We start from the raw sequence: 25,031 nt of genomic DNA on the forward strand, positions 1-25,031 counted from the left end.
CACGGCTGTCTTGTGGGTGTGGAGGTTTGTGGGGATGGACCAGAGATTTCCTTCGCCCCGGCCGCGGTCTCATGGAGCTGCTTGCCAGAAATGCCGTCGACGGAATAATTTTGGCTGGCTTGTCGATCTCGAGACCAGGACGGCGCCGTGCCAGGTAGAGGACCGGTACCACAACGCCGGCGGGAGGTTTTGTGGGCAGATGGATCACCAACGGCACCTTCACCCGCCCGCAGGCTCGATTTTGCATTAACCCGTGGCAGAACCGGTGTCATGGTGTGGCGATCATGAACGGCCTCGGTGGTCCTGTCGTGCGTGCTCGTCACAGGCTGACGAGGCGGCGAGTCTGGACGAACATTACACAGGGCAAGCTGCTGTGACGACATGCTGTTCCGAGTTGTAGGCACTACGGGACGACCTCGAGTTCGGGAACAGGGTGTGCCCTTATTGCAGTTGTCAGTGGTTCGACTCTTGGCCGAGCAATGGCGACATCTTGGACCCAAGAGAGCCACATGGATCTTTTGAGGTTTCTTGTGTCCCAGAGATTGATTACTCCTCGCCTTGGGCCAAAAAGGTGGGCAGTAAGACACCTTGCTCTGGTTCCTGGCATGCAGACAGCAGCTTACGAGAGTTGTGGTCCTCGGCTTCGCTCCCAATGTTGCTACTCTGCTGACACAGTGTGGGCTAGGAGCCGGGTTTGCAAGTCCTACCAGGAGCGTTGACCTCTCCCTCCCTGCCTCTCCCTACTCTCCCCCACCCTCGGTACGTTTAGTCCTTGGTCAACCTACCCATCAGCCCTACCGGCCAGTCAGCCATGCTGCTTCTGGTGCGGTGCAACAGGATGCAACCTATACAGTATCAAGTCAAATATCCATTCTCTGTCGACGACACTAGCAAAGGACAACGTTACCGTCTGACCTGCAGCACATCGGTCGTCCAGCCTGGTGGTCTCCGCGTACGGGGAACTGTGCTGCCCACGCCGAGCTTCCGGGCTGCAACCTTGCCCAACATTTGTCTGCACAGTAAGACCACCTTGTGCTACGCGAGGATGTAGTCTAGCTTGGCTCCAGCACTTGGGCTCTCCAGACATTGCCGCTCGAGTCTGCCTTACCGGCTGAACCCCGCCATGATCCATTGGCTGAGTGAGACCTGCATCCTGCGCAGTCCGCACTGATCCAGCACACAAGCAGACGAGGCAGCCCAGAGAGTCAGTCAGTCCCCAGCCAGACTGCCATTGCACGCCCAGTCCTGGCAGTAACAAAGCAGGCTGGTGGCGGTCTGCCCAAGAATCCTCCTGGTGGAGGTGCCTTTGCACAGAAAGGCGGGCGCACGCCCACGCACCAGGGTGCCAGCTGGGGTAGTGCCGTACTGGACCGTAGTCTCGTGTCCTACATGCTGCCCGCCCTCCGAAGTCCTACCTAGGAATTAGTAGGCTACTGTAGGACAGGACACACGCATACACCCACAGGTACACGCACCCGCACACGCACAGGAACAGGAACAGGAGCAACTCACGCTTACCTGCTCTGTCGGCGCCTCGTCTGGCCCCCGACTTCTGGAGCCTCATCGATCTGACCTTCACCCCATCTCACGAACATGGCCTAGACGTGAATTGCCTCTTTGACCCGTTCTCGCGCTCCAGGAGACTTGTTCTGCGCCGGGCCGCTGCACCAGATACCGCCACAACAGGCCCACTGCTCATCCGCCTCCAAACTCCGCCCGCGCCTTCGCACGCAAGGACAGAGAGGGAAAGAACCAACCCTCGCACCGCTCAACGTTCGACCATGGGGTCCGAAAAGAAGGACGGGCCCTTCGTAGGCCTATCCAACCCACGCTTGCCTTCGCTTGCGGCCGTGGACCGCTTGCACTGGGCCCGCTCTCCACGATCTCAGTGTTCCCCGACCTCATCCCCGGACCCGGCCTCGACGGCGAAGAGTGCATCGTCCGATATGTCCTTATCCTGTGTCACCCGCGGAAACTCCCACGATGACTGCTCCTACTCGCGATTTCTGGCATGGGCTGCCGTCCAGCGCAATGCCTCTCGCTTCATGAGCTCCAGCGACAGGCTGTCTTGCCCCCTGATAAGGTGCAGGAAACAGCTACCCGACCACGAGAGCATGTTGAAGCACCTTGCCTCGTGCCCTCAGCTGCCCACTCGTGAGTACTGGTGTTACGACCACATGCGAGTCGAGCACTTCGACGATGCGAAATGCAAGCGCTGTATCAGCCACCCCTCCAGGAGGCGGAGGATGCTCTCCATGGCCAAGGGCTTCTTTTCGACCCTGGGCCACAAGTCGAAACGCGGCCCAGAGCTCGAGTTCGATGTTGACGACGACACCGCGGCTTTGGCGCCACCGAGTTATTTCGAATCGCTTAGCTTCGATCCGCCGGCTGAGCCAGAATTGTCGTCGACAGAGATCCTGGAAATCGATTCAACCGAGGTGGTGGTCACGCAAGCCCCAGTCGATGCGGTCCCAATCGTCGACCCCCAGGACCTGATGCTCCCGGAACTGGACTCCACCATGATACCCTCACAAGCGCCACCGCAGTGGCAACCCGAGCTCTGGGACGTTCCGCAATCGAGCAACAGATTCACCGCTGCCGCTCCGACGTACGAGAGCGTACCTGCCAAACAGCCAGCTTCACAGGGGCATTCACAAGACACCCCGTTTGGCCAGCAGGGTCCCCGTCCGGTTCCAGCTGCTTCGCGAAGCAAGCACCTTTCGCCGAGCTCGTCTGTCAGGTCCACAACTAGCACGATGAGCAATGTCAGCAACATCAGTTCCGTCACAGCGGCCTCGTCCTTGTGGAGCACCCCGTCCACCGCGTGGTCGGGCTTTGAGACAAACTTAACAACGCCGTCAACAGGACTCATTAGCCCTGTGGACATCTGCCCGGAACATGACTTTCCTGATCTGGCAAAGCAATGTCCTTCTGACCCACTGGGCATGCTGCCCGAGCTGCCAGAACTTGAAGCCGACATGCCAACCATGCCTGAGCTGTCTTCTGGAGACTTCTTTTCTTTCGACACTGACCTGACCAAGTTGTCCTACCCGGACAATTTTGTGCTTGAGGAGGAGAACATCGAGCCATCAGCGTTACATTCAACTGAGGCTCAAGGCTCAGGCTCCATCCAGTCCGAGACGAAATCCCTTGTCGCTTCCGCGTGGGATGCTCTGCAAGAGCACATCGTCTCCTCCGCAGACAAAATTCAACACATCCAGAACAACCCTTTGGTTGATCAACTGAAACTGCTATCAGCCAAGACGATCGCACAAAGAGGGTTCTCGAGTCTGCGCGGCATCCTGGAGTCTCGTCCGTCAGTGTCCCCACTGGACACGCTATGCTTGGTTCATGTAATCTACAGTTTCGCTCTTGTGGTATACGGAGACGATGCGACACGCCGGTCCAGCGACTTCTATACCCAATCGTTACTTTACTCGACCTGGTTCACGCCTGACAACCAGGCATTCTATCGGGAGGTGGTGAAGGCAATCTGGCAGCCAGGCGATATGACATTTGAGCAATTGGAATCACTCAAGGCGGCCCAGGCTGGGCAGCCAGGGTGGCCTCGCAGTGTCAAGGGCAAGGAGCGTGCAACGAGACCTTCCGGCGGTATCACCAAGGGTCCGGACCCTCTTGTTACGACGGCGCTGCACTTTTTGGATGGTATGTGTTGTGAATTTCATCCATTTGCTCATTTATTTGACACGTCCAACTGGGAAGACATTGGCTAATGATTGCATTCTGTGTAGAATTAGAGATTTCTGCAGTACTAGGCCCCTCGTCTGAAGCCCTAGCTTCTGATCTTTGTGCGATGCATTCACAAGATGGGGCCGTCAATTCTCAAACTGCCACCCCAGTTGCTGAGAACATCGCTGGCCTGGTCAATGCATTGAGCATCCTCGTCAACCAGTATCACAATGTGGATGGCCTAATTGCCGAGCTGAGCAACGTGAACCAGGGAATCAGCGGTGGCCTTATACTTTCAACCCGTCGGTTCGAGTTAGAGGCTCTCCAAGCCGGACAGGTAAGTTCTTATTGTCTCCCACCTCGAGGTAAACTCGACAATATAAGATTCTAACGTCAAGACAACAGAGTTGTATTGTCCCCGTCCAATACTTCGATGACTATGTGCCACTGGTCCGCAGCCTTTGCGATCCTATCTACGAACTTGACAGCAGCCCTGAGGCTCCGCAGCGCCAACACTACTACACTCTGAGCATGGCACTTAGTGAGGCTCTTATCGTGGAGCTGGACGCCGCCCCGCTGGATGCCGGTGAAATCTCCGAGCTTGAGTCTGACGATGACGCCCTGTTCGACTGCATCATCGACTCTCTTACCCCGAGTCTGACGGATGACTTCATTATGGACATGGACATGGAAACGCAGCCATTGCTGAGTCTGGAACAAGAAGATGTTTCGAAGCCGACAGACTTGGGGAAGCCTACGCACCGATCCACACCCCCGGAAGACAGCACATCAGCTTCGAGCACGGAGAGCCCGTCTAGCACTGCCTTCCGGCCCAAGAATGTCCTCCAGACGCCGGTCTCGCCCACCTCGCCACCGCAGCAAAAGCCCGAAACGGCAGACGCGTGCTGTGAGCTATGTGGCTACCGCCCGAAAGGGGACCCCAGGTGGTTCCACGGCTCCATGGCCAAGCACAAGAAGACGCAGCACTCGACGGAGCCACCCAAGATCTACAAGTGCCCGTACCCAGAGTGCACCAGTGCCTACAAGAACCGACCGGACAACCTGAGGCAACACCAAATAGAGAAGAATCACTTCGTGGACGGCCATGATGGGGCGAGCAGGAGGCCCAGCAAGAGGAAGAAGATGGCTTAATGAGGGCGAGGCACGGTTGGTCTTGTTGGGCGATGTGCTGGTGGCGCCGGGGCTGTCTCCCTGTGTCGCCTTGCGAGCCCGAGTGTATATATATGATAGATGATGTGTTTTGATGTCTGAGATACCACTGCTGCATTTGTGTATAATCATTGGCGTTTACGGGAGAGGATTGGTCTCATAGCTGGCTGGGTTGGTGGTCCGAGTGGATTTCTCTGGCCGGGAACCACAGCTCGCTGCAGCCGAGCTACAGGTAATCAGGCCTAGCCTTTGCATTTGAACCACGGGTCATGCAGCGAACCACGCAGGCAGTTTCGATGACCAGAAGCTTTACTGTTCAGTTGACTGCACACGGCAGGTGTGAACCAGAGCAGGAGCAGGTTGCAGTCCGCCGCGCTCGTTTGCTGCCGAGCCGAGCCGCTGCGACGACATTTGCTTGGGCGGGTCCACCTATTTCGACCGTCGCTACAGTAAGAACTTAGACCATGTCGACGTGGGCTGCCATAAACTAGACTACCTAGTAGTCGTTTTTCAAATTCCCAAGCACGACCACGCTTTGTTCAACAACCTCCAAATTTGTACCCGGCATACTCTTGAGCGGGCATTGGACATCTACAAACCACCGTCACACCACGTCAACCCGAGCCAAGTGGCCACTCTGTGGAGGAACAAAACACGCCATCTCCCTGCTCCCAACTCTCCCCAGCCGGACACAGCAATGTCGCGAACCATGGCAGCCAGCAGCTCAGAGCTCCCGCGCATCTGCGTCCTGGGCTCGCTCAACATAGACCTGGTGTCCTATGTTCCTCATCACCCCGCCCCGGGCGAGACCCTTACGTCAAACTCCTTCACCGTGTCCCCAGGCGGAAAGGTTAGTGTCCGTTTGTGGAACCCCCCCCCCCCCCTTCCACTCCTTCCTCCTCCAGCATGCCATCCCGTTCTCTCTCGCCCGACCGATCTCCCAGCATCTGACAAAGCCCACAGGGTGCCAACCAAGCCGTGGCATGCGCTAAGCTCTCGCGCCCGCGTCCCGCACCCGGTGCCCCTGCGCACGACGACGCCTCAGCAGCGGCGCGCGTCTCGATGGTCGGAGCGGTCGGAGCAGACACCTACGGGCAGATCCTCCTGGACAGCCTGAGCTCGCACGGCGTGGACGTGAGCGGCGTGGCGGCGCCCCAGGCGCTCAAGACGGGCATCGCCATCATCATCGTCGACGAGCCGACGGGCCAGAACCGCATCGTGCTGAGCACTGAGGCCAACCACCAGGGCATGGCGGCCGCCGACTTCGAGTCCGCCATCGCGCCACGCGTCGGGACGCCGGACCTGCTCATCATGCAGCTCGAGGTCCCGCTGCCCACGGTCCTGCTGGCGCTCGAGCGGGCCCGCGAGCAGGGCGTGCCCGTGCTCCTCAACCCGGCGCCCGCGGTCGAGCTCCCCGCCGAGGTGTACCGGGGACTGGCACACCTGGTCGTCAACGAGACGGAGGCGTCGATCCTGTCCGGGCTGCCCGCGGAGAAGCTGGACACGGCCGCGGGGTGCGCCGAGGTGGCGGCGTGGTTCCTCGCGCGCGGGGTGCAGACAACCATCATCACGCTCGGCGGCAGGGGCGTCTACTACAAGTCTAAGGCGGCCGAGGGCCTGCTCCCCGCGGAGAAGGTGGCTGAGGTCGTCGATACGACCGCTGCTGGGGACACGTTCGTTGGGCAGTACGCACTCGAGGTGGTGGGCTCAAGGGGCGGGGCCTTTGACCTGGAGGCTGCGGTGCGCAAGTCCAACAAGGCGGGCGCCATTACGGTGCAGAGGAAGGGCGCGGCGGCTAGTATACCCTGGAGGGACGAGGTGGTATAATAGTGATAGAGACATGCCAATTTCACGGGCATCGCAAGATCCTCAAGTTGAACTACAGCCCATGCGTTGTTTTCATGGGCTCCCAGCACGGTGAGCATTCTGCAGGAATTAACGGTGTAATTCACTTGATGCCGCTATAGCATATATCTAAATCTCACCACGTGGTTATCGCTCTTGTCCCCCGCAAACAACCGCTCCTCCTCTTCCAAGCTCCCTCCCGCGCCATCCCCGTCTCCGCGCCTGTTCGCCCTCGCCAGGTACGCCCTCAACCCCAGAGCCAAGCCCGCGACGCCAAACATGGCCGCAGCACAGATGCCCATCCCACTGGTGAACCACGGCCCGTCCCCCTTCGGGTACAGCCTCGTCCCGATGAGCGGGCCCGTCTGCCCGATCACCTGCATGAGCGCGAACCCGGCGCCCTTGTGGTCCCGCCCCCGGGAGTTGTTCACGTTCCACGCGATGGTCAGGACGACAACGCAGAAAAAGCCTGCCGCCGCTGGGTAGATCGCTAGGTACCTCGCCATATTGAGCCATCCCTTCCCACTGCTGCCCTGCGAGCCGGGCCCGGCGAGCATGTTGCTCAGGCGGTGGCTCAGCGCGAGGAAGGCGTAGCCCAGCGCCGAGGACAGCGCGCACGCGGCGATGAGATAGGCGCGTGACTGCAGGGCGTCCGAAGCCTTTGCTACGGCGAGCACGGCGACGAAGGAGATTAGGTAAGGGGGCACGGAGAGAGCCTGTGAGGCCACAGGGGTATGGCCCATCTGTGTCAAGATCGAGGGCAGGAACACTGGGAGGGAAGAGTACGCTATGTTCGTGAGCAGGAAGATGGCCGCTGTCGTCCAAGGAACTGGGTCGCGGAGCACCGTCCAGAAATCACTGCCACATCGCCGCCGTCGCCCTCCTGAGGCCGAGGACGGGTCCTCTCTGCGTTTCTCTTCCCCTGTGCACCCGTCCGAGAGGCGCAACCTCGCGATCTTCTTCTCGCGCCTGGTGAGGTACGTCGCCTTCTCAGGCGAGTCCGGGATGATCCTCCATGCCATAGTCGAGACTAGCACCGCCGGAAAGCCCTCGACGAGGAACAGTAGCCTCCACGGCGCGATGGGCCCGTTCTCGGCGAACTTGGTGATCAGCCATGCCAAGGACGAGGCAAATGTGGTAGCAAGCGGCGCAGCTGGATTTGATTTGATACGACGGTCAGCACTCGCTCAGGCTTGACCAACCATCCTTCCCCCATCTACCAGCAGCAAAAAGGGGGTCACGCCTTACCGGAGATGAAGACCGCAGTCCTCAGCGCCAGCTCCTCCCTCCGGAAGAAGAAACTCAAGTAGATAGGAATCCCGGTAAAGCCCGCCTCGCCGACGCCCAGGAGGAAGCGCAGGACGATCAGCACGGGGTACGACGTGGCGACGGCCTGCAGCGAGGCCACGGCGCCCCACGAGAGCACGATGCCGGCCACGTAGGCGTGCGCGGGGACGCGGCTCCAGAGGAGGCTCATCCACTCGAACAAGATGTAGGCGATATAAAAAGACGCCAACGCCCACTCGTAGTAGGCCTTCCCGCCGGCCCCACCACCATCCTCCGCGGCCCCGGCAGCCGTGCGCCGGGTGAGGTCGTCATCCATGCCTGCGACATAGGCGTTCCCGATGTCTATTCTTAGGTCGTTAGCTTCTGTGTCTGCTGGTTCTAGATCGTCCCAAGTCCTTGGGGACTAGACTTTGCGCCCCCACAGGACATCGGATGAGGAGGGGGACATGGTTTGGGGGCCGGCAACGCAGGAACCAGGAACGAGATTTAGGAATAAGCCACACTCGGCCAGAAAGGGCGTAGGGAAGTGATCAGCAAGGTGGGAGAGGAAGGTAAGACGGACTCGACCGGTCAAGGAAGCTCAGCATGTACAGGAACGCTACGAAGAGGACCAGGCGGCGATCGAACTTGTCGACGACCGCACGCTCTTCCTCAGCAGCATAGCTGAAGCCATTCCTTGGACGGCTGTAGTCGCGGCCGGTCTCTCGTGAGCCCCGTTCATCCAGCTCGTAGATTTCGTCGTCGCCGCTGCTGTCGTTGTTGCTGAGGAGAGGGCCCATCATCATGCCCTGCTCCTCCCGTCCCAAGTCTCCATTACTGCTGTTACCGCTGCTCTCAGGGGTGAGACGGTCGAGCCCAGGCGACGGGGACGAAGAGTCCCCGGGCGTGAGTGCCTCTGGCCCCTGAGACGAAGACAAAGCGGCTGCAGAGCCCGGCCTCTCCTCCATCTCATGGAAAGACATCTGACAGAAAAACCGGAAAACCAAGAGTAGAAACGAGCTTGATTTTGATAAGGCCGTGGTGACGCCGCCACGGCAAGGTCCACGTCGGACTGCCAGACGATGTGTGACGGTCGACGGTCGACTGTCAAGGAGAAAGGGCCCCGGGCTGGGGGTCCGAAATGAGAAAGATCCACGCCTCCACCCCGATCAGCGGTTCCCGGTTTGGGAGGGAAGACGTCCCGGCTGCCCGGTGTGGCTTGCTGTTGCACTAAGACAACACAGCTTAGCCAGATCCGACTGAACGCCATCAGGTGACACCCGTTTCGACTGGACTGTTGTTGGTTGTTGTTCTCTCTTCCTGTCATGCAGTCATCTTGGAACAAGACTCCATTTTGGACATGTCCCGACAACGCTTAAAACCATGTGTTGTAGCTGCACTGATTTGTTGCCAGCCTACAACTTGTCTACGTGTGGAATTTGTGGGATTTGCGCGTGGCGAGACACATCGGGAGCCCAGTAGCAAGGAAACATGTCTTGTCTTGGGCCAGAGCCCATTTTCATCGTCTAAATTGTCTTTTCGAGGTGGTATGTAACAGCGATACAAAGAGAAAGGGAAATTCCCGTAGACCAGGCATATATGTCCCTGTCCATTCGGACTGAAGTTCCCACTTTACTGTGCATCCATCCTTGTCCTCGATTCCAGTGTACAAGTGACGAATGGGATATAGGAGCTCCCCAGCTCCAATGCCTCCTCCGTGCTTCCCCTTTTTCATCCCCACATCCCCACGCGTGACGGTCGTCATTCCCTTTTGCTTCGTCTTCGTGCACGCTCGTCACCTCCAGTAAGAATAATGCATTAAAAAAAGGAAGTACCCCGTGGCCAGATCAGGGCCTAAAAAAATGGCCTGGTCCTCTAAAGCGACGAGGGGATATCAAAGTTAACGGCGGGCTCTGGGTTGTCCAGGGCCCGCCGGAATGAAGGCTAATAAGACATGGAACGACACACGTGTAGCCGACCACGCATCACAGCGTGGTCTCTGCTTCGCCGGCTCAAGAAGTCCCCACCCAAGGTGGTAAATGCACGAAGCGGACCAGAAGGGTATCGTAATTGTGAATCAGAAACAAAAGGCTGTACGAGATGCAGAAAAAGGAGATGTCGGGTAGATGTCCAAGTCAGATCTGTGCCCAGAACATCGACTTCAGTTCCAGCCCAACGAGTTCGCTGCCGCGACGGGTGGTGAGATGTAGGCTGTCCGTGCCGAGTTGCTCATGCCGCTTCGGCCGGTCCTGCCACTGCCGTGGCTATCACGGCCGCCTGCTGCACCGTAGCTGGACATGTCACGGCTCAGCAGAGCACCGCCCATCAGGGCAGGGCTACCGGTCTGGCGCATCGGGGAGCCTTGGGAGACGGAACTAGTGCGGGCGTGGGCCTGCTTCCTTCGCTTGTACCGCCGAGCAATGATGAACATGGCAGTACCGTAAGCCGCCGAGACAACAACGGCACCCACGGCAATACCAGCTGTCTGTCCTCTCTGGCTTGCGGAAGAGTCGCCGGATCCCGAGTTCCCAAATACGTCACCGCCATTCCCGCTTGGAGAGGAGGGGCTGGATGAGCCACCTCCACTGTCAGTCCCGGTGGAGCCAGATCCATCGGCGCCGCCACCAATGATGATGCTAATGGTGGAGTCAATCTGCTGCGTGATGTTTCTCACCAGCGTGTCATCCTGTTGATACAGCGCAGACGCCGGTTGCTTGACCTGTAGGCTGAGCGTGCTCACCAGGTCCGCCGGGTATGTTGCAACAGCGATGGTCGGCGTGTAGCCCTTCTTCTGGTCAAATCCTTGGAGCGGCTGGAGCCTTCTCATCTGAACGAGCCCATCGTTGTTGATGCCACCCGCGTGGCGCAGTGCCTTGGGGATCCCTGACAGGACCTGAGCAGCCGCCTTAGGATGGCTGGCAATGAACGCGTAGTTCAACGGGAACTTGAAGCCAAGCTGGATTTCGACAGTGCCCTCGGGGATGGGCAACGTGCCAGTATCAGGTGTAATGGCTTTGGGCAGATTGGTTGGCAAAGAAGTGGCAGACGTAGCAGTATCACCGCCAGTCACAGTGCTGGTCGATGGCGCAACGATGATGGTAGTGGGCAACCAAGACTCAGAGGAGTCAGTGATCGTAGAAATGGGGACTAAGCTGCTACCCAGGCTCTCGGAGGACACGGTCGTGATGCTGGGAAGGGTATCTGAAGAGGTGGTGGTCGCCTCCTCTGTGGTTGTAAGCTGAGAAGTAGTCTCCGTCTCTGTAGCAGGAACCGTGGCGTTGGGCGGAAGTGTGACGGTAGTCGGCAATTCTGACGTGGTCGTGCCGGGTTCAGCCGAGGTAGAATTCTGGGATACAGTCGCATCTGTAGTTGTCGGCAGCAAGGTCGAAGTGCTCAGAGCCGATGTCGGCAGGTCGGAGATGGTAGTGTTGGCAGTGATTGGTATCTCGGTGCTGGAATCAGCGTCGGTGCCGGTGACCGTAGTTCCGTTACCGATCTCCGTTGCGCTCGGCAGAGGCGTGGCGGAGGTAGTAATGCCAGTTCCCGGTCCAGTTGCAGAGGGGTCTACAGTTTCGACAGACGACGTTGGCGTAGCTGAGGTGAGGGTAATGCCCGTCCCAGGTCCAGTGGCCGACGCATCGATCGTAGACACAGTAGTAGGCGAGGTAGTGGGGCCTGTGCCTGGACCCGTGACCGAGGCGTCGATTGTAGATTCAGCAGACGTGGCAGAGGTGACTCCAGTGCCCGGGCCCGTGGCAGATGGGTCGACACTTTGAGCGGTGGTCTCCGTGGCCGAGGCAATCTCGGACTCGGTTCCGTTGGTTGAAGTCGGGCCCGCGAGGCCACTCGACAGATCGGACAGGATACTGCTCAACCCGAGACCACCGGTCGAAGATGGTGTCACGATTCCAGTGGGTGCGATAACAATGCCGGAGCTGGTGGCCGAGCTGGCAGCCGAGCTAGCGCCGGTGGGGATCGGGCCAGTGGTGGTTCCGGTCTCCACGGGCTCTATTGAGGTTGCATTGGTCGAATCGGCGGCCGATGTAGGCACAGTGTCGTCGCCGGACTGGGTGGAAGCCGTCACTTGGGTTTGGCTAATGTTCGAGCTAGTGGAATCAGCCAGACTTGTGGCGGTACCTGTTGCGGTCGTGGCATCTGTGGCTTCTGATGTACGGCTCGTTGGCTGTACAATCACAGGGGGGACGGAACCCGTTGAGGCGGCATCACTGGTGGAAGCAGTGATGTCGGACACAATACTGCTCAGATCAGAAGTGAGAGGAAGACCAGTTGGCAGCAGCCCAGTCTGGCTGGCAGATCCCGTGGCAGATCCCGTGGCAGATTCGATGGTAGATCCCGTGGCAGATTCGGTGGCTTGGTCGGATGATGTCCGGCTCGTTGGCTGCACGATCACAGGGGGAACGGAACCCGTTGAGGCACCATCACTGGTGGAGGCAGTGATGTCGGACAGAATGCTGCTTAGGTCAGAGGTGAGAGGAAGACCCACACTGTCGCTGGTCGAGGCCGTCTCGATCGAGCTCGCGCTTGGGGTGGCGTCCGAGGAAACAGCCGTTGTCGTATCGAGCACTGTCGACGCAGACGGAGGCGACACTGTAGTTTCCGCTGAGCTGGGGCCAGTCGCAGAAGACGCTTCCGTCAGGATCGTGGTGCTGTCGGCAGGTAGCGGTCGGGGCATCGTCGGCAGACGTCGCAGTCGGAGCGTCATCCTCGGTAGCGGTCGTACTCGAGGCCGGGGACTCACTCGGAGAGACAACGAAGGTGTCGGACGCCGCCGAGCTGGCGCTGTTGGCATCGGACTGGACGTCAGTCGCCGTCGTAATCGGAACGGGGCCGGATGGTCCCAGGCTCGTCAGAATGTCTGATAACGAGAGGCTCTGGCTCGTCGAGGAATCGGACGTGGTAGTCTCGGCCGTTGTCGAAGGGAGTGGGGTGGCGATATCCGTGACGGTCGCATTGGTAAACTGTCTCTTGACCTCCCGAGGAAAATATATCTTCCGCTTGGCCACTGGTTCTGCGCCGGCGAACGTCGAAGCAGCCACCAGCGCAGAGACCAATAGCGACTTGGTCTGCATCCTCTCAATCTACTGGCAATTCATCCGTACCGATCGTCAAAGAGTAGGCTGCTAGGTTTCGAATACCAGGAGTCGGCGAGGGCCTGTGCAGGTGGACTCGACGACGGTCAGCACACGAGGAGCCGGCGAGAGTTGACGAGTGCTGGCGACTCACTGTCAGGAATGAGGCAATAAACGAGTGTACTTGACAATGGGTCAAGGAGTGTAATCTATATGAGTAGTCAGTGTTTGGCCCATGCACTGCCAATATATGCTGCGCGCATGAATGATCCGCCAGTGGCTGCTGTTGGGACAGGGAACCAGGGAGCGAGGGAACTGTCCCAAGCCTCAGGCTCCACCTCTTTCGGCGACGCGGGAAACAAGGCGGCAGGAGAAGAAGAGAAGTGCTACTGACTGTTTCTGGCCGGGCCAAAAAGAATGAGTGTTTTGCGTTTGGGAGGGGGCTTAAAGAGCGACTTGACGAGAGACTCGTCAGAATGAGGTGAAAGTTCACAGCAAAGCGGTGCCCGTGGTGATTTGGGAATTGTTGTGGTGGGAAGGTCGAGATTAAGCCAGGACAGACATTGGCAGTGCAATTTCGGGAAAAGGGGGCCGTGGAGTTGGGCGGGCTAATCCTGGTGGAGATCGGCCGCGGGAATGCAGGACGGGCCCTTTCTTTGTCTATCTATCGATTGCCCTCGAAACCGCTGCGAGAGGCCGCTGGGAAAAAGGACGACGTCGAGGAAAGGGATTGAATCGTCGCTTTTCGAGAAAGAAAAAAAAAAGAGAATCGGTCGGCGGAGTCGAGTAGAGAGAGGGAGGGGAGGGGAGGGGAGAATGGAAGGAAGGGTAAGGACTGGCGTGGTGGTGGTGGTGGTGGTGACAAGTAAATGAAATGTCAACCAGAGTCAGTCAGTCAGCCCAGGACGAGGATACGATATAGACGAGGACAAGGCAGGACAGGCACGCGGGCACAGACAGGGACCGGGGATCTGGGAGATTGAGGAATGGGATGGGGGTGGTGGAGGGCGAAGAGGCGGACAGGGACAGGGACACCACGCGCGGACGAGCAGAAAAGAGGAGCCCAGGCGGGCGAGGGATAATCAGGATTGGAGGAATGCAGGGAAACGGAAGGGAGAGAAACAGAAAGGGCCCCCCCCCCCATCACCATCCACCCAGGCAAAAGCTGTGCGCGCTGCAAGGAGCAGGACCGGGGGTGGCTTTGCTGCCAAAAGAACCTAGCGCGCCTTTCTTGCCTCTCGCGCCTCCCCCTCTTGCTGTCTTCTCCCGCCCACACACCCCTTCCTTCCCATGTCTGGTTGGCACGGAAGGAGGGGGCCGCCCTTATGCTCAGGTACGATGAATCTTGCAGCAAACCTTGCTGATAGTGCAGGTAGATGTGGTAGTGTCCTCGACAGGTGTCCGTCCGAAGTCTGCGCCCAACTGGGTTGCAATGATGCAGGCCCAGCGATGCATCCCAAATCCGCATCCGCATCCCAATTTGTGCACCCACCCACCCAGCGTCCCCACGGCAGAGATGGGGAGAGATCACGAGAGACAGATTGGGAAAGAGCCATCCCACACCATGGCATGCCATGACTAGGACGGTAGCAGCAGCCCGTCGTGGGTATCACCGTCGCCGCAGGGCACACACACGCACACACCGGGCCTGTGCTCGCCAGCATGCCAGCACGCCGACGAATGGCCGATGTTCTGTGTCGTGCTGTGCTGTGCTGTGTTATGTTGCAATGCAACATGGACGCAGTATGTGCATGACAGACAATAGTACACAGCCAGACACACTACATGATGGTCTAATTTGCGATGCGGTGCGCCTTGGGAGAGCCGCTCGCGGATGATGTCCCCACTGGCGCATCCATCTTGGTTCCTGAAGTGATGGTGCTTCCCAAGTTGGGATACAGTCTACGAAGGATAGAAGATCCTCCAGCCATGGCCCATCCCTGTCCATCCTTGGAGGCTTGATGTGGCCTAGAGTGGGAACTCGGAGTCAGAAGCCTCAGAAGCGATGGATGGGCACGGCGAGTGATCCTCTCGCGCGCCGCGCAAGTTGAGGACCAACAGCACCATTTGTGGACAAGCTCGACAATCAGCCGCTTTGCCGCAGCCGCGCAGAGTGGACCAGAGACTTCAAGATTGCGCTCTACAGATCCCGCACAGTCACGAACTGTTGCTCCTGCGCCGCGTGTTAGGCCGATGGATCGCTCGTGTTGTTGGTTGAACGACGGTTCGTCGACGGGCTGGCATGTAGTCGAAAGACCTGAGCTGAGACCCAGGGCTCAGGGCCTACTGTAAGGTCCAGGCACAGGGCCCCACTGTTGGTCCCGCCCCAGCGTCAAACCAGGCACCGTTTGCTCAGAGGCAAAACGACGGACTGGCTGACGGAATGACAGATCGACAGTCTACCGATAGATGGAGAGAAGATGGTTCCTGGGCAAGTCCAAGGCCCACCACGTTCTCCATTTCCATTTCCAGTTCCAGAACCAGATCCAGGGACAGGATCAGAGCCAGAAACAAAACGGCCGCGATCTCGGCCGTCTTTGTCAGGGTGGTCGCTCACCCATGCGACCAGTTGTGTCTGCACTGGCCGGATTGATTGTTGGCAGGTAAGTGGAGAGACCCAGTGCCCACTGGCCCGCCCGCGGCTCGCTTTCCCCTTCCTGTCAGGCGGCGGGCGACCTGGGGATCGTCAGGCCGGCTGATGTGTGAGTGGTCAGAGTGCCATGCTGGACCCCACCTCTGCAGGGATGCTAAAATTAATTGTTGCCGCCGTCGTGGCTTGGTCCGGCCTGCGGTAGCGTCCTACCTTATTGTGCGTGTGTGTGCGTGTCCTGCTTGTGAGCTTGGGTGTGTGTACGTATGCAGGCATCGATACGGGCACAGCAGCATGCGGCGCAGTACTGGACTGTGGTGCAGATGGGTACCACAACCGCGCGAGAGACACGGCAGATCTAGAGGGCGGTACGGTACAAAGCCACGACACTGGGACCAGAAGGCCCAAGGGATCCTCTCCCCACCTGCATGCTAATAATAAAGAAGATGAAAGATGGCCCCAAGAGGATGGCCCAAGAGGATGCCCAGGCGGTGGTGTTAAGCCACCACGCAGGTGTGCGGCACAACGTACTAACGGGGACACGGCTGCATCCTTCCCAGCGTTGGCCAGAAGCCAGGACGGCTCGCCAACAACTGCCAACAGGTGTGCAGCTGGACACTAGTCCGCCCCAACCCATGTCGTGACATTCGACAATTGCCGTGCTGCGATGTGATGTGATGCTGAGGGTGAGCGCTGGATCAAGGCTAGACGAGGGCTGAGGTGAGGTGAGGACAGGCCAGGAAAAGAAAACACACACACACACACACACACACCGCCCCCAGATTCGCCCACTTTCGACAACAGCGGGCGAGCGACCAGCACCAGATCCAGAGTTGCTCTAGCGCTGACAGGCCAGGAGCCAGCTGTCGAAGCCAACTGTCGATAGTCTCAATCTCGACCCTGCATCGTGAGATTGAAAATGGGGATCCACTGCATCCGCTGAGCAACGCCGCAATGCCAACGCCAAGCGCCAGGACCAGCACCAACCGTCGCAGCGCGTGGGCTCTGGCCGGCGAGCAGCCCGCGCACCGGGTGCATCATCTCCTCTACGGCTAGAAGCACGGGTCTCTATGCGACTATTGTCTCTTGATTAGTCGAAGATCATGTAACAGTCATGACTCCAACGCCTCAGGCGAGTTCCAAACGTCAACGACAGGACCCACATGCCGCACGCACGCGGAGAAACGGGCGCGCCTGGGTGACTTTCTCCAACGGGCCTCGAACCCTTCGGAATCTGGCCAACACGCCCATCAAGCTTGGCGGATGGGACTGAGTTTCCCTGACCTGCATTCTCCCCAGCAGGCTCGGGGTGCTGCAGCCAACAGACAGACGCCCTCGGAACGCCTCGCAGAGTCCGATCAACATTCACCGTCCGTGCCTCAGGAACATGCCGCACGCACAGAACATAGAACGGCGGGTACCTTGACCGGTTGAGCACGCAACGCAAGGCCAGGAACACCACGCTGCCTGTGCCACCGGTGTTGAGCAAAATTTGATCGGCCGAAGACGGCTAGTCAACGGCCGTCAGGGCAATGCATCCCTCCCGCACTTCGTTTCGCCTAGCCCGCGTCCTAGCGATATCACACTAATGCCTCACCATCGCCGACCGGGCTGCGAGCTAGGCACCACGTTCGGGCCATTATTACGTGCTCCGTGCGGACTGCCGGGCAGGAGAGAAAGGCTACGGAATCTTCTGCAATTCCACAGCAGGTCGAATAATTAGTCACGACATGATAGCCTACCCAGCTGGTCGCCCCTCGGTCAATCTCATTCAGGTGTAGGTGTAGGATGCTCAAACACCCAGGCGGTGTTAGTCGATCGCCCAAGCTGCGTGCTCACTCCTAATAAGGGGGCTCGTAAAAATCCCCAACACGAGCGCAGCAGCATTGACAGCCCGCCCAGGCAATCTCAATGTTTGCTCATGCAGGGCAGCGAACTACCTAGCTCCGTGAAAAGCTTCGAGAATGCACCGGGGAATAATTGACTTTGGACGTCTGAACGCCCGAAAGTGTCGATGTGACAGGGCAGAGAACATGAGATGAACCGTAAGCGGCGGCAGATTCGACGCAGCGCAGAGTCAGAAGCATGCCTGGTAGGGCAGGGCAGGCTCGTGTTTGTGTGTCGAAACCACCCCAAGAATCCTCCGAGACAAGACGTGACAGCCACCATTCCACACGACCTGTTCGCGCGAAGGGAAACGCGGGAGCTCCCATCATGGCAGGCGTTTCACCGGTGCGCACATGGAATGAAGAAAAAAGCGCCGGGGGCCGCCTTGTTACGTCGGCGCGCTCGCCGCACCTTGCTGCTGCTGCTGCTTGCCACACCCGCGTTCTCCGTCACGTATGGTCGCACACTCGACTCGCATGCCCATCACGTTTGAAAGTCCTTTGTTGAGATCTACCTCCTGATCGTCGTCCCGTTTTCGACACCTGACCTGCCAGCCACTTCTGCAGGAGTGCCGCCCTAAACACAGAAATTCCTGGGTGGGATAGGACTGATGGAACCTCGTATTTCGATGTTTTTCTTTCTCTCGAGGGGGGGTGGTAGAAACTAGAATTGTGCCTCCCCTGAAACACGGCCTCGCTAATACCCTTAGGGGGGAGGGGAATGCCCTCGCCCTCCGCCTCGTTTGACCTCGACAGTTCCAGCCTAGCGCGGGCCCTCGACTTGGCAGCACCTCTCTTTCTCTCTCTCCCCTGGGGTCCCACGCCGTCGCAGGTGTGCCCGTATTGCCCCCCTGCGGCGACGATGTCGTCTTTTGCGAATGCGCGCCGCCCTCACAAGGCGACGAGGACCCGGTATTAAGGCTCAGCCGTGGGCTCAGCCGTGAGAGATGCGCGACCGGCCCGTATTCATGCCTGCCTTTGCTGATGGTGAGACAATCAGAGCGACGGAGTCTCTGGCTTCAGTCGAGTTCCAGAGCCGAGTCATAGTCGTGGGTCCTCGGGGCCAGTCTCGTTAGATCCGGCGTGCGGGCGGTCCTGCGGCGTTGCCAAGCCCGGGCTGCCGCGGTCTAGAGGACTACCTCCCGGCCGGACTAGACCTGCGATGTCCGATTTGGACCCGGTCTTCGAGGGATTCGAAGTGACCCAGTGAGTTACTTGGATAAAGCTTTCAGTGACTTCTTCTCTCGAGATCCTGGGCTGCCCGCTCTTTCAATCAACGTGCCCTGTAATAGTCACTGACCAGCGGGTCTCGAAGGGTCCCCAGAAGACAAAAGTCCTCCTGGACCGGAAAAACATCCTCTGTCTGATGTTTTATCTCTGCCCCTTTTCTTGATATCGACTGTCTGTGATGACGCCTCTCACTTATTTATGATGTGCGGTTGGCCCGGAGTGTACAGATATTGGGAAACTATGCCCTCAGTATGACCGTCGTTGATCGCAACACTGGTTCCAGACTCACATAGTAGCTGTGCTGTCCTGAGTGGTATCAGATGCTTTGCTCTTGAATTATTTACATATACAGTACATGCCCAAGTAAGATACTTAATTTACCGTCCCGATCTACAGCGTTGAGCTATAATGAATACCGCTTTTGGGCGAGGCCGTCCACTGGATGGCAGCACGAATACAGCAGACACAATAGCTACCCGAGAACTTTTAGACTGCCAAGACCCGGTCTACTGTTGCAATATTGTATTCAAGAGCTCTTGCTATCTATCATTGTTTGGTCTAGAAGCTATTGAGTTGCGGGTAACATCAAAACATAGATATGTTTATGGTACTCCCAGATATGCCTTGATTCCGGAGGACATTTAGCATTGTAAATGACCAAGTGCTGCTCAAATCACCAACATGTCTGACAGTACACGACACCGTCTGCTCCCAACGCTCTGCTTGAGACAGCGCTCTGCGACCGCTGCGGTATAGCCACAGACACCAAGAGGTCAGAATTGACCAGAGCGCCTCTGGAAGACCGGTTGCAGTCTTATCAAGCTGTGCCGTCACAGTTTTAGCCCTGACCAGAGACTGTCTGCTTGTGAATACTTTAGTGGGGTGAGGATAACGGACGTGATGCCTCGAGCGAGAGCTGAGAACACCAGAAAGGTACCGCTCTGTATGGACGACTACAGAGGCGGTGTGGGAGTAAGCCACCCAGGGTTCGGAAGTCAGTCATACGGAACGATGATATCTGGGGCTGTCTAGAGGCATTCGGGACGCACGTCGTGTTTGGGCAGACGGAGACTCACCTTGGCACCGCATGGCACCGCAGGCTTGCCCGAACCATTTCACCACCCCGGGCAGCGCTGGGATCTCCTGAAGCCTCCTCCGGTTTTGTATATGCTTGCGAATTATAGTGCTGACAAAAGCGCCTCTTCCATGCGGTTGCATTAGCGGCCGTCAGTTGTCTCTGCTTAAATATAAGCCAGAGTAATCAAAGACTGCTCCTGTCACATATGACAGCAGGTCGGTCGATCACCACGGGTGAGCTCATCATGAGTGTCACATGGCTGCCATCCCTCTCGATGGCGAATGGCTGGTCCACATAGCTTGATCGCTGGAATGCATAGGCGAGTCGCCTATCTGGGTTCCCTCATGGGCGAGATCAGACTGCATCGAGTGAGATCACGGTACAGCTGAAGGGCACGACTTGCATCATGCCTGGCTGCTGTCGCTAGATTCAACACCATTCGGATGCTGTCCGTGCGAATTGGGCGGACCGAGAGCTCTCAGATTCGAGGCTACCTGCGTCAGTTAGTCCCAGATGCGAGAACGATCCAAGGCAGGTGCGTACCGAAGCAGAACAGCTATCCCGCAGCCAGGGCCCGTCTGCATCTCATGTAGGTGACCAGTCATTTGGGCGGACCACGTAGCACGCCAGATACGCAACATCGTCCTTGCTATTTTCCTGTCCCATCAGTTGGGGCAGGGATGGTGGAGTCAACGGTATCTTCTTGTTTCTGGGCACAAGCTGGTGGTGATTTACCTCGCCAGGAATGACTGAACGGTAAAGAACTCGTCCTGGATGGGACTGGTGGAACGTAGAGCATTCGTATATACCACTCGTAGGAAGAATAATGCCTCTGTGGCGTTGAAGGAAGGGTTGGACTGAGTCGTTTGTCCTACCGGTATGAAGCAGCTGATTCCTGCAACGCAGGTCACTTTGATTGACTCCGGTCCGGCAGGATGAGCAGAGATATCGTTGTCACCTCAGGTCAGGACGCGAGCGCCACAATAATCAGCTCCTCATGTGCAATGACGACAGCAAGTGCCATCACGCACGTTGGTGTGCGTCTGATCCACAACCCCAGAGGTTATTCCGGAAGGGCTTCCGTACGGCTTCGCAGCTCTTGGGAAAATGGGTGGTAATGTGAGGAGGATCGATCCACCCACGATACCGTCCTGAACGTGCAAGAACAGGCGAGGGCAGCCTCATGCGCGGCGCCCCCCGGCCGGGGGGTCGAAGTGCCCAGCTGGACAGGAATCAAAGTAGTGGTGTCGAGGTTCTGCCAATACATTCCTTGCTTTTCTTCAGGCATGCCGTCCAACGCCGCAAGTGGTGTCAAGATACGGAACGGAAGAAGCAAAGATGGCTCGTTTCATCTCTGCGTGGGGTGGATATTGTTCCCTATCCTGCTTGTTCGCCGGGGCAGAATTAAGCCTGCCGTCTCTGATACCTCGGCCTCCCACCACGGCCGGCACTGACGTAAACGCGTATTCAGGCGCGTTTATGGGAAAGAGTTCATTTGCGGTCCGATCCCTGGGAGGCATCAGTGCGCTGTAGGTGCGCCTGGGCCGCAAGTCATCGCCACGGACCCTGAAGCTGCAAGAAGCCACAGGGAAGCCATCCAACCTGAAGCAGCGCTCCGCCAGAGCGCATTGGAGAGACCAGACCCTGCTGAAGAGCGATGATCGTTGACAGGTCAGACCGACAGACCGAGCAAGAGCCGCTGACTATCGCAACACCTCTCGCCGGGCTGAGGCGGGCCGGGCAGAATACCAAGTTGATCAGTGGCTGGAGCTGCATCGTGGAGGGCATCACATCACGTAGCCTATCATGTGCTTTCACCGGCGAGCTCTTGTGCAGTCGCTACCGCAGAAAGAGGCATGTGTCCCGGGCTCAGGTTTGCGCCCAAGAGGGCCCGGGTCAATGAGCAACTCGTCCACATGCTGAGGATCGGAGCGGTGGGAGAGCAATGCTCGTCCGTCCGTCCACGCACGCATTGAATCCTTCCATGTCCATCAGGATAGGGGGACGGTGAGAGGAGGGTGCCCCGCGGCCAACCCCGCCTCACGATCTGCTGGAGGGGTCGTCTGGATCGGAGGGGCAGGGAACAAGCTGTTCCTAGCCTGTTGTGACAGCACCCTGGCAACAAGTGTCCTTGGCATCTAGCCCCTTCCGCTGCCAGTTTCCCGTGAGCTGCCAGAAGGTTTCCGGGGTTGGGGAGAGAGAGAGACGAGCTGTGCTACTAGACTACTTGGTCGCAGCATTGCAGGAGCCGCGCATGTAGACGTTGCTGTGCGTAAGTGGGCACGGAGCAGGTGAGACGGGGACGAGACTGACAGGCAAGTGCACGCCAGACTGCTTCTTCGCGCGAGAAGCCCCTCTGCTGGTAGCCATGCTGTGATGCGACTCGTCCTTGTTGGGCGGAACTGTGGATGCGCTGCAAGGTATCCAGATCCCAGCATCGCCGGCGTCATCGGCACCTGACGAGGGGCAGGAGCGAGCCAGCCCAGCCAGCCAGGCCAGCAGCAGCAAATGTGCTACCCGGCCTACGGAGTACCTGGGCAAGTACATGCCCAAAGGCTTGGTAATAAAGGGGTGAGGACGAAACAGGTACCTGAGTACCTGGAGCCCCTGCAGGCTCATGTGAGGTTCAAAGTAGCTGCACCTGCAGCTAAGGTCATCCATAGATCGAGGCTCAACTTTACCGAGTCAATCCTCACTCGTCCCACCGGGCATTGGAGTGCGGAAGGCGGTACTTGCACTCACATCACATCATCTTGGCTCCAGCTTGCTGAGATCGGGTGCCATTCCATTCCAACTGCCCTTGCCCTGCCGCGTGCGAACTCACTCTGGGCCGGAACCCCTCGCGATATAAAAAGCCCTCCACACGACCCACAACCCATCCCCTCCGCCTTCCGGTCCTCCACAGCAGATTGTCAGGCTCTTCAAACCCCTCGTACAAATACTGTAGGTAGCCCGGTCCGGCAAGCTCAGCTTCGACTTACTCGTCACTAGCCGACACGTACACGACACCTATCGACGTCATCGCAACTGCCAATACAACAACCAAGGTCAGCAACTTAATCCCGTCTCTCCTTGCTTTGCAACCCAAAGCAACCTTGTTTACTAAACTGCCCAGCTTCCTGAGAGAAAGAAAATAACAGCCAAAATGGGTGTCACCGTTCAACATCACGTGGAGGGCACTGGCGCACAGCCCAGGCCAGAGCAGTATGTGACCATACAGTACACCGGATTCCTCAAGGACGAAAAAGCGGACGAGAACAAGGGCAAGAAGTAAGTCCCCTCCTCCCAAATAACACCTCGATCAGAGGCACGTCCAATTGGTACTCATCCGTCTCCGTCTCTCAAGGTTCGACAGCTCTATCGGCCGTGGGGACTTCATCACCCAGATCGGCGTTGGCCAGGTCATCAAGGGTAAGTGGCCACCTGTCTGAACCACGCTGGCAAGCGGAATGAACCCCTCTTAACAACCTCATAGGATGGGACGAGGGTGTCGTCCAGATGAAGGTCGGCGGCAAGGCCACTCTTGACATCACCAGGTAAAGCCCCTCCCACCTTCCCTCTGCACCATTGTCTAAGAACGCTAACTGACATTGGCACAGTGACTATGGCTACGGTGCCGCGTAAGAACCCCTGCTACTCAGCCAAAAAGGGCTCGAGAAGCAAGGCGCACACCTCGCCAATCTATGCTCCGAACTCATCAGTCTTACTTTTGTGGATACCGCCATGCTGACATCTTCTCTAGCGGTTTCACCGGACATATCCCCGCGAACGCGGACCTCATCTTGTAAGTTGTCCCGGGGTAAACACCTGAGAATAACGTATGGGAACTGACACCTTCGCATAGCGACGTCGAACTGAAGGACGTCTCGGACGACGACCCCCGCCGCCGCCGGTAGAGGTGGAAAGGCACCGGCCCTTCGTGACACATAGGAAGTGTTCAGACGGGGCAGATGGAAAATGGACTTCTAGTTTAGACACTCGCTTGATCCTCAGTGAAAAGGCCAAGAATAAATACTCCTCCATGGGAACTTGACGCCCATCCGGGTGTTCCTATCACATCTATGCGAAGTGCCCCTTGCGTGCTCTCCTTCGCGGACCCTCCTTTACGCGAGCGCCGAAGGTTTCACACGGCACGGTGACCACAGCTATTTGGTGAGACAGCAAGAAGGCTCTGTCGAAAGCAGGATAAGCCACACAATTGTGAATATGCATGTCTCTGATGTTGCGGAGAACCAGTCTTCCTCATAGCTTGTCAAAGAGCAGCCTGCCCCTCGCCCAGGCAATCCACCCCACCCAGGCATAAGGCCGAACAAGGGACTGTCCAAAAGCCATCTCTGGCCTCTCGATGATGTCTCTCGAAGCGGCGTGCATGATCTTGCCTGACGACCAAGCGGCTAGCGACCGAGGGACAACTGAGATCGCGAAACCTCTGGCACAGCTCGTCTCGCCACAGGCTGTCGCACATCCAGGAACACGCCGCCCGGGATTTGCTAGGTCCGCCAGGCCCAGGGCCGGCTGTGGTGAGATCCAACTGGGCCGGTGGAATACGTGCGAGGCCAGAAGCTCTTGGTGGCACCTTTCATAGGAGTTCTCTGGGAGTTTGAGGAGAGGGCTGCAACGTCCCAGGTGCGGGACAAGCGATCTTTGAGATACCGTCCCATCGACTCACCCGGTGGAACGTGATGGAACGGAGCAGATGGGTAAATGGCCGGGCTCTCCGGGCTGGAACCGCTTGGGCAGGTGACTGAGTCACCGGTGCGAGGTCTTCGAGGTGGGTGTTACTTGTCTCTCCCAGAACACATCGTCACAAGCCTCCAAGGCTACACCCATGCAGCAGTTTGAGCAGACTCGCACGACTGTAGTTAATACAATTTCCCGAGCTATTCCTGCCCTTGGGTAAGCACTCAAGGACGAGTATGGTGCTTGCAAGCATATCAGCTTGGAGCGGTGTCTGGGTGTCCCGGTAGTCGGACCTGTCTCATGTGTTGGATCAACTGGATATACGTGTATGTGACCTTGGAATTCTAGAGTAAAATGGATGAGCCAAGCATTCTTTGGGGGATCTCTCTCTAAGACAGGTATTTAATAAATCAGTAAACCAAATAGGAGGATGCTGATGCTGACAGAGACAGCGGTAGCTCCCCACCTGTTATAAATCAGATTTCATCGGTTTCGCCTCCCATGAA

General features: G+C 57.9%; 5 protein-coding genes across 5 annotated transcripts; 3 read left to right on the top strand and 2 right to left on the bottom strand.

Moving 5' to 3' along the window:
* Positions 1 to 1,781: 1,781 nt before the first annotated feature.
* INS49_000510 (uncharacterized protein) lies at positions 1,782 to 4,842 on the top strand (the record flags this gene model as incomplete). Its single annotated transcript, XM_043161347.1, has 4 exons — positions 1,782 to 3,316; positions 3,365 to 3,666; positions 3,861 to 4,027; positions 4,096 to 4,842. 4 exons carry the CDS (start codon positions 1,782 to 1,784, stop codon positions 4,840 to 4,842), a joined length of 2,751 nt encoding a protein of 916 aa, XP_043029853.1.
* A 727-nt stretch (positions 4,843 to 5,569) lies between these two features.
* INS49_000511 (uncharacterized protein) lies at positions 5,570 to 6,687 on the top strand (the record flags this gene model as incomplete). The annotated part of the gene is made up of 2 exons (XM_043161348.1): positions 5,570 to 5,710; positions 5,824 to 6,687. The coding sequence occupies 2 exons, from the start codon at positions 5,570 to 5,572 to the stop codon at positions 6,685 to 6,687; spliced, it is 1,005 nt and encodes a 334-aa protein (XP_043029854.1).
* A 134-nt stretch (positions 6,688 to 6,821) lies between these two features.
* On the bottom strand, positions 6,822 to 8,954 carry INS49_000512 (uncharacterized protein; the record flags this gene model as incomplete). Its single annotated transcript, XM_043161349.1, has 3 exons — positions 6,822 to 7,858; positions 7,954 to 8,370; positions 8,555 to 8,954. The coding sequence occupies 3 exons, from the start codon at positions 8,952 to 8,954 to the stop codon at positions 6,822 to 6,824; spliced, it is 1,854 nt and encodes a 617-aa protein (XP_043029855.1).
* A 1,178-nt stretch (positions 8,955 to 10,132) lies between these two features.
* On the bottom strand, positions 10,133 to 13,061 carry INS49_000513 (uncharacterized protein; the record flags this gene model as incomplete). The annotated part of the gene is made up of 2 exons (XM_043161350.1): positions 10,133 to 12,443; positions 12,478 to 13,061. 2 exons carry the CDS (start codon positions 13,059 to 13,061, stop codon positions 10,133 to 10,135), a joined length of 2,895 nt encoding a protein of 964 aa, XP_043029856.1.
* Positions 13,062 to 22,990: 9,929 nt separating this feature from the next.
* On the top strand, positions 22,991 to 23,741 carry INS49_000514 (uncharacterized protein; the record flags this gene model as incomplete). The annotated part of the gene is made up of 6 exons (XM_043161351.1): positions 22,991 to 23,115; positions 23,192 to 23,256; positions 23,321 to 23,381; positions 23,445 to 23,465; positions 23,588 to 23,629; positions 23,690 to 23,741. 6 exons carry the CDS (start codon positions 22,991 to 22,993, stop codon positions 23,739 to 23,741), a joined length of 366 nt encoding a protein of 121 aa, XP_043029857.1.
* Positions 23,742 to 25,031: the final 1,290 nt, after the last annotated feature.

Source organism: Diaporthe citri (genome assembly GCF_014595645.1).
Source record: "Diaporthe citri strain NFHF-8-4 chromosome Unknown scaffold_1, whole genome shotgun sequence".
NCBI classification, from domain to species: domain Eukaryota; kingdom Fungi; phylum Ascomycota; class Sordariomycetes; order Diaporthales; family Diaporthaceae; genus Diaporthe; species Diaporthe citri.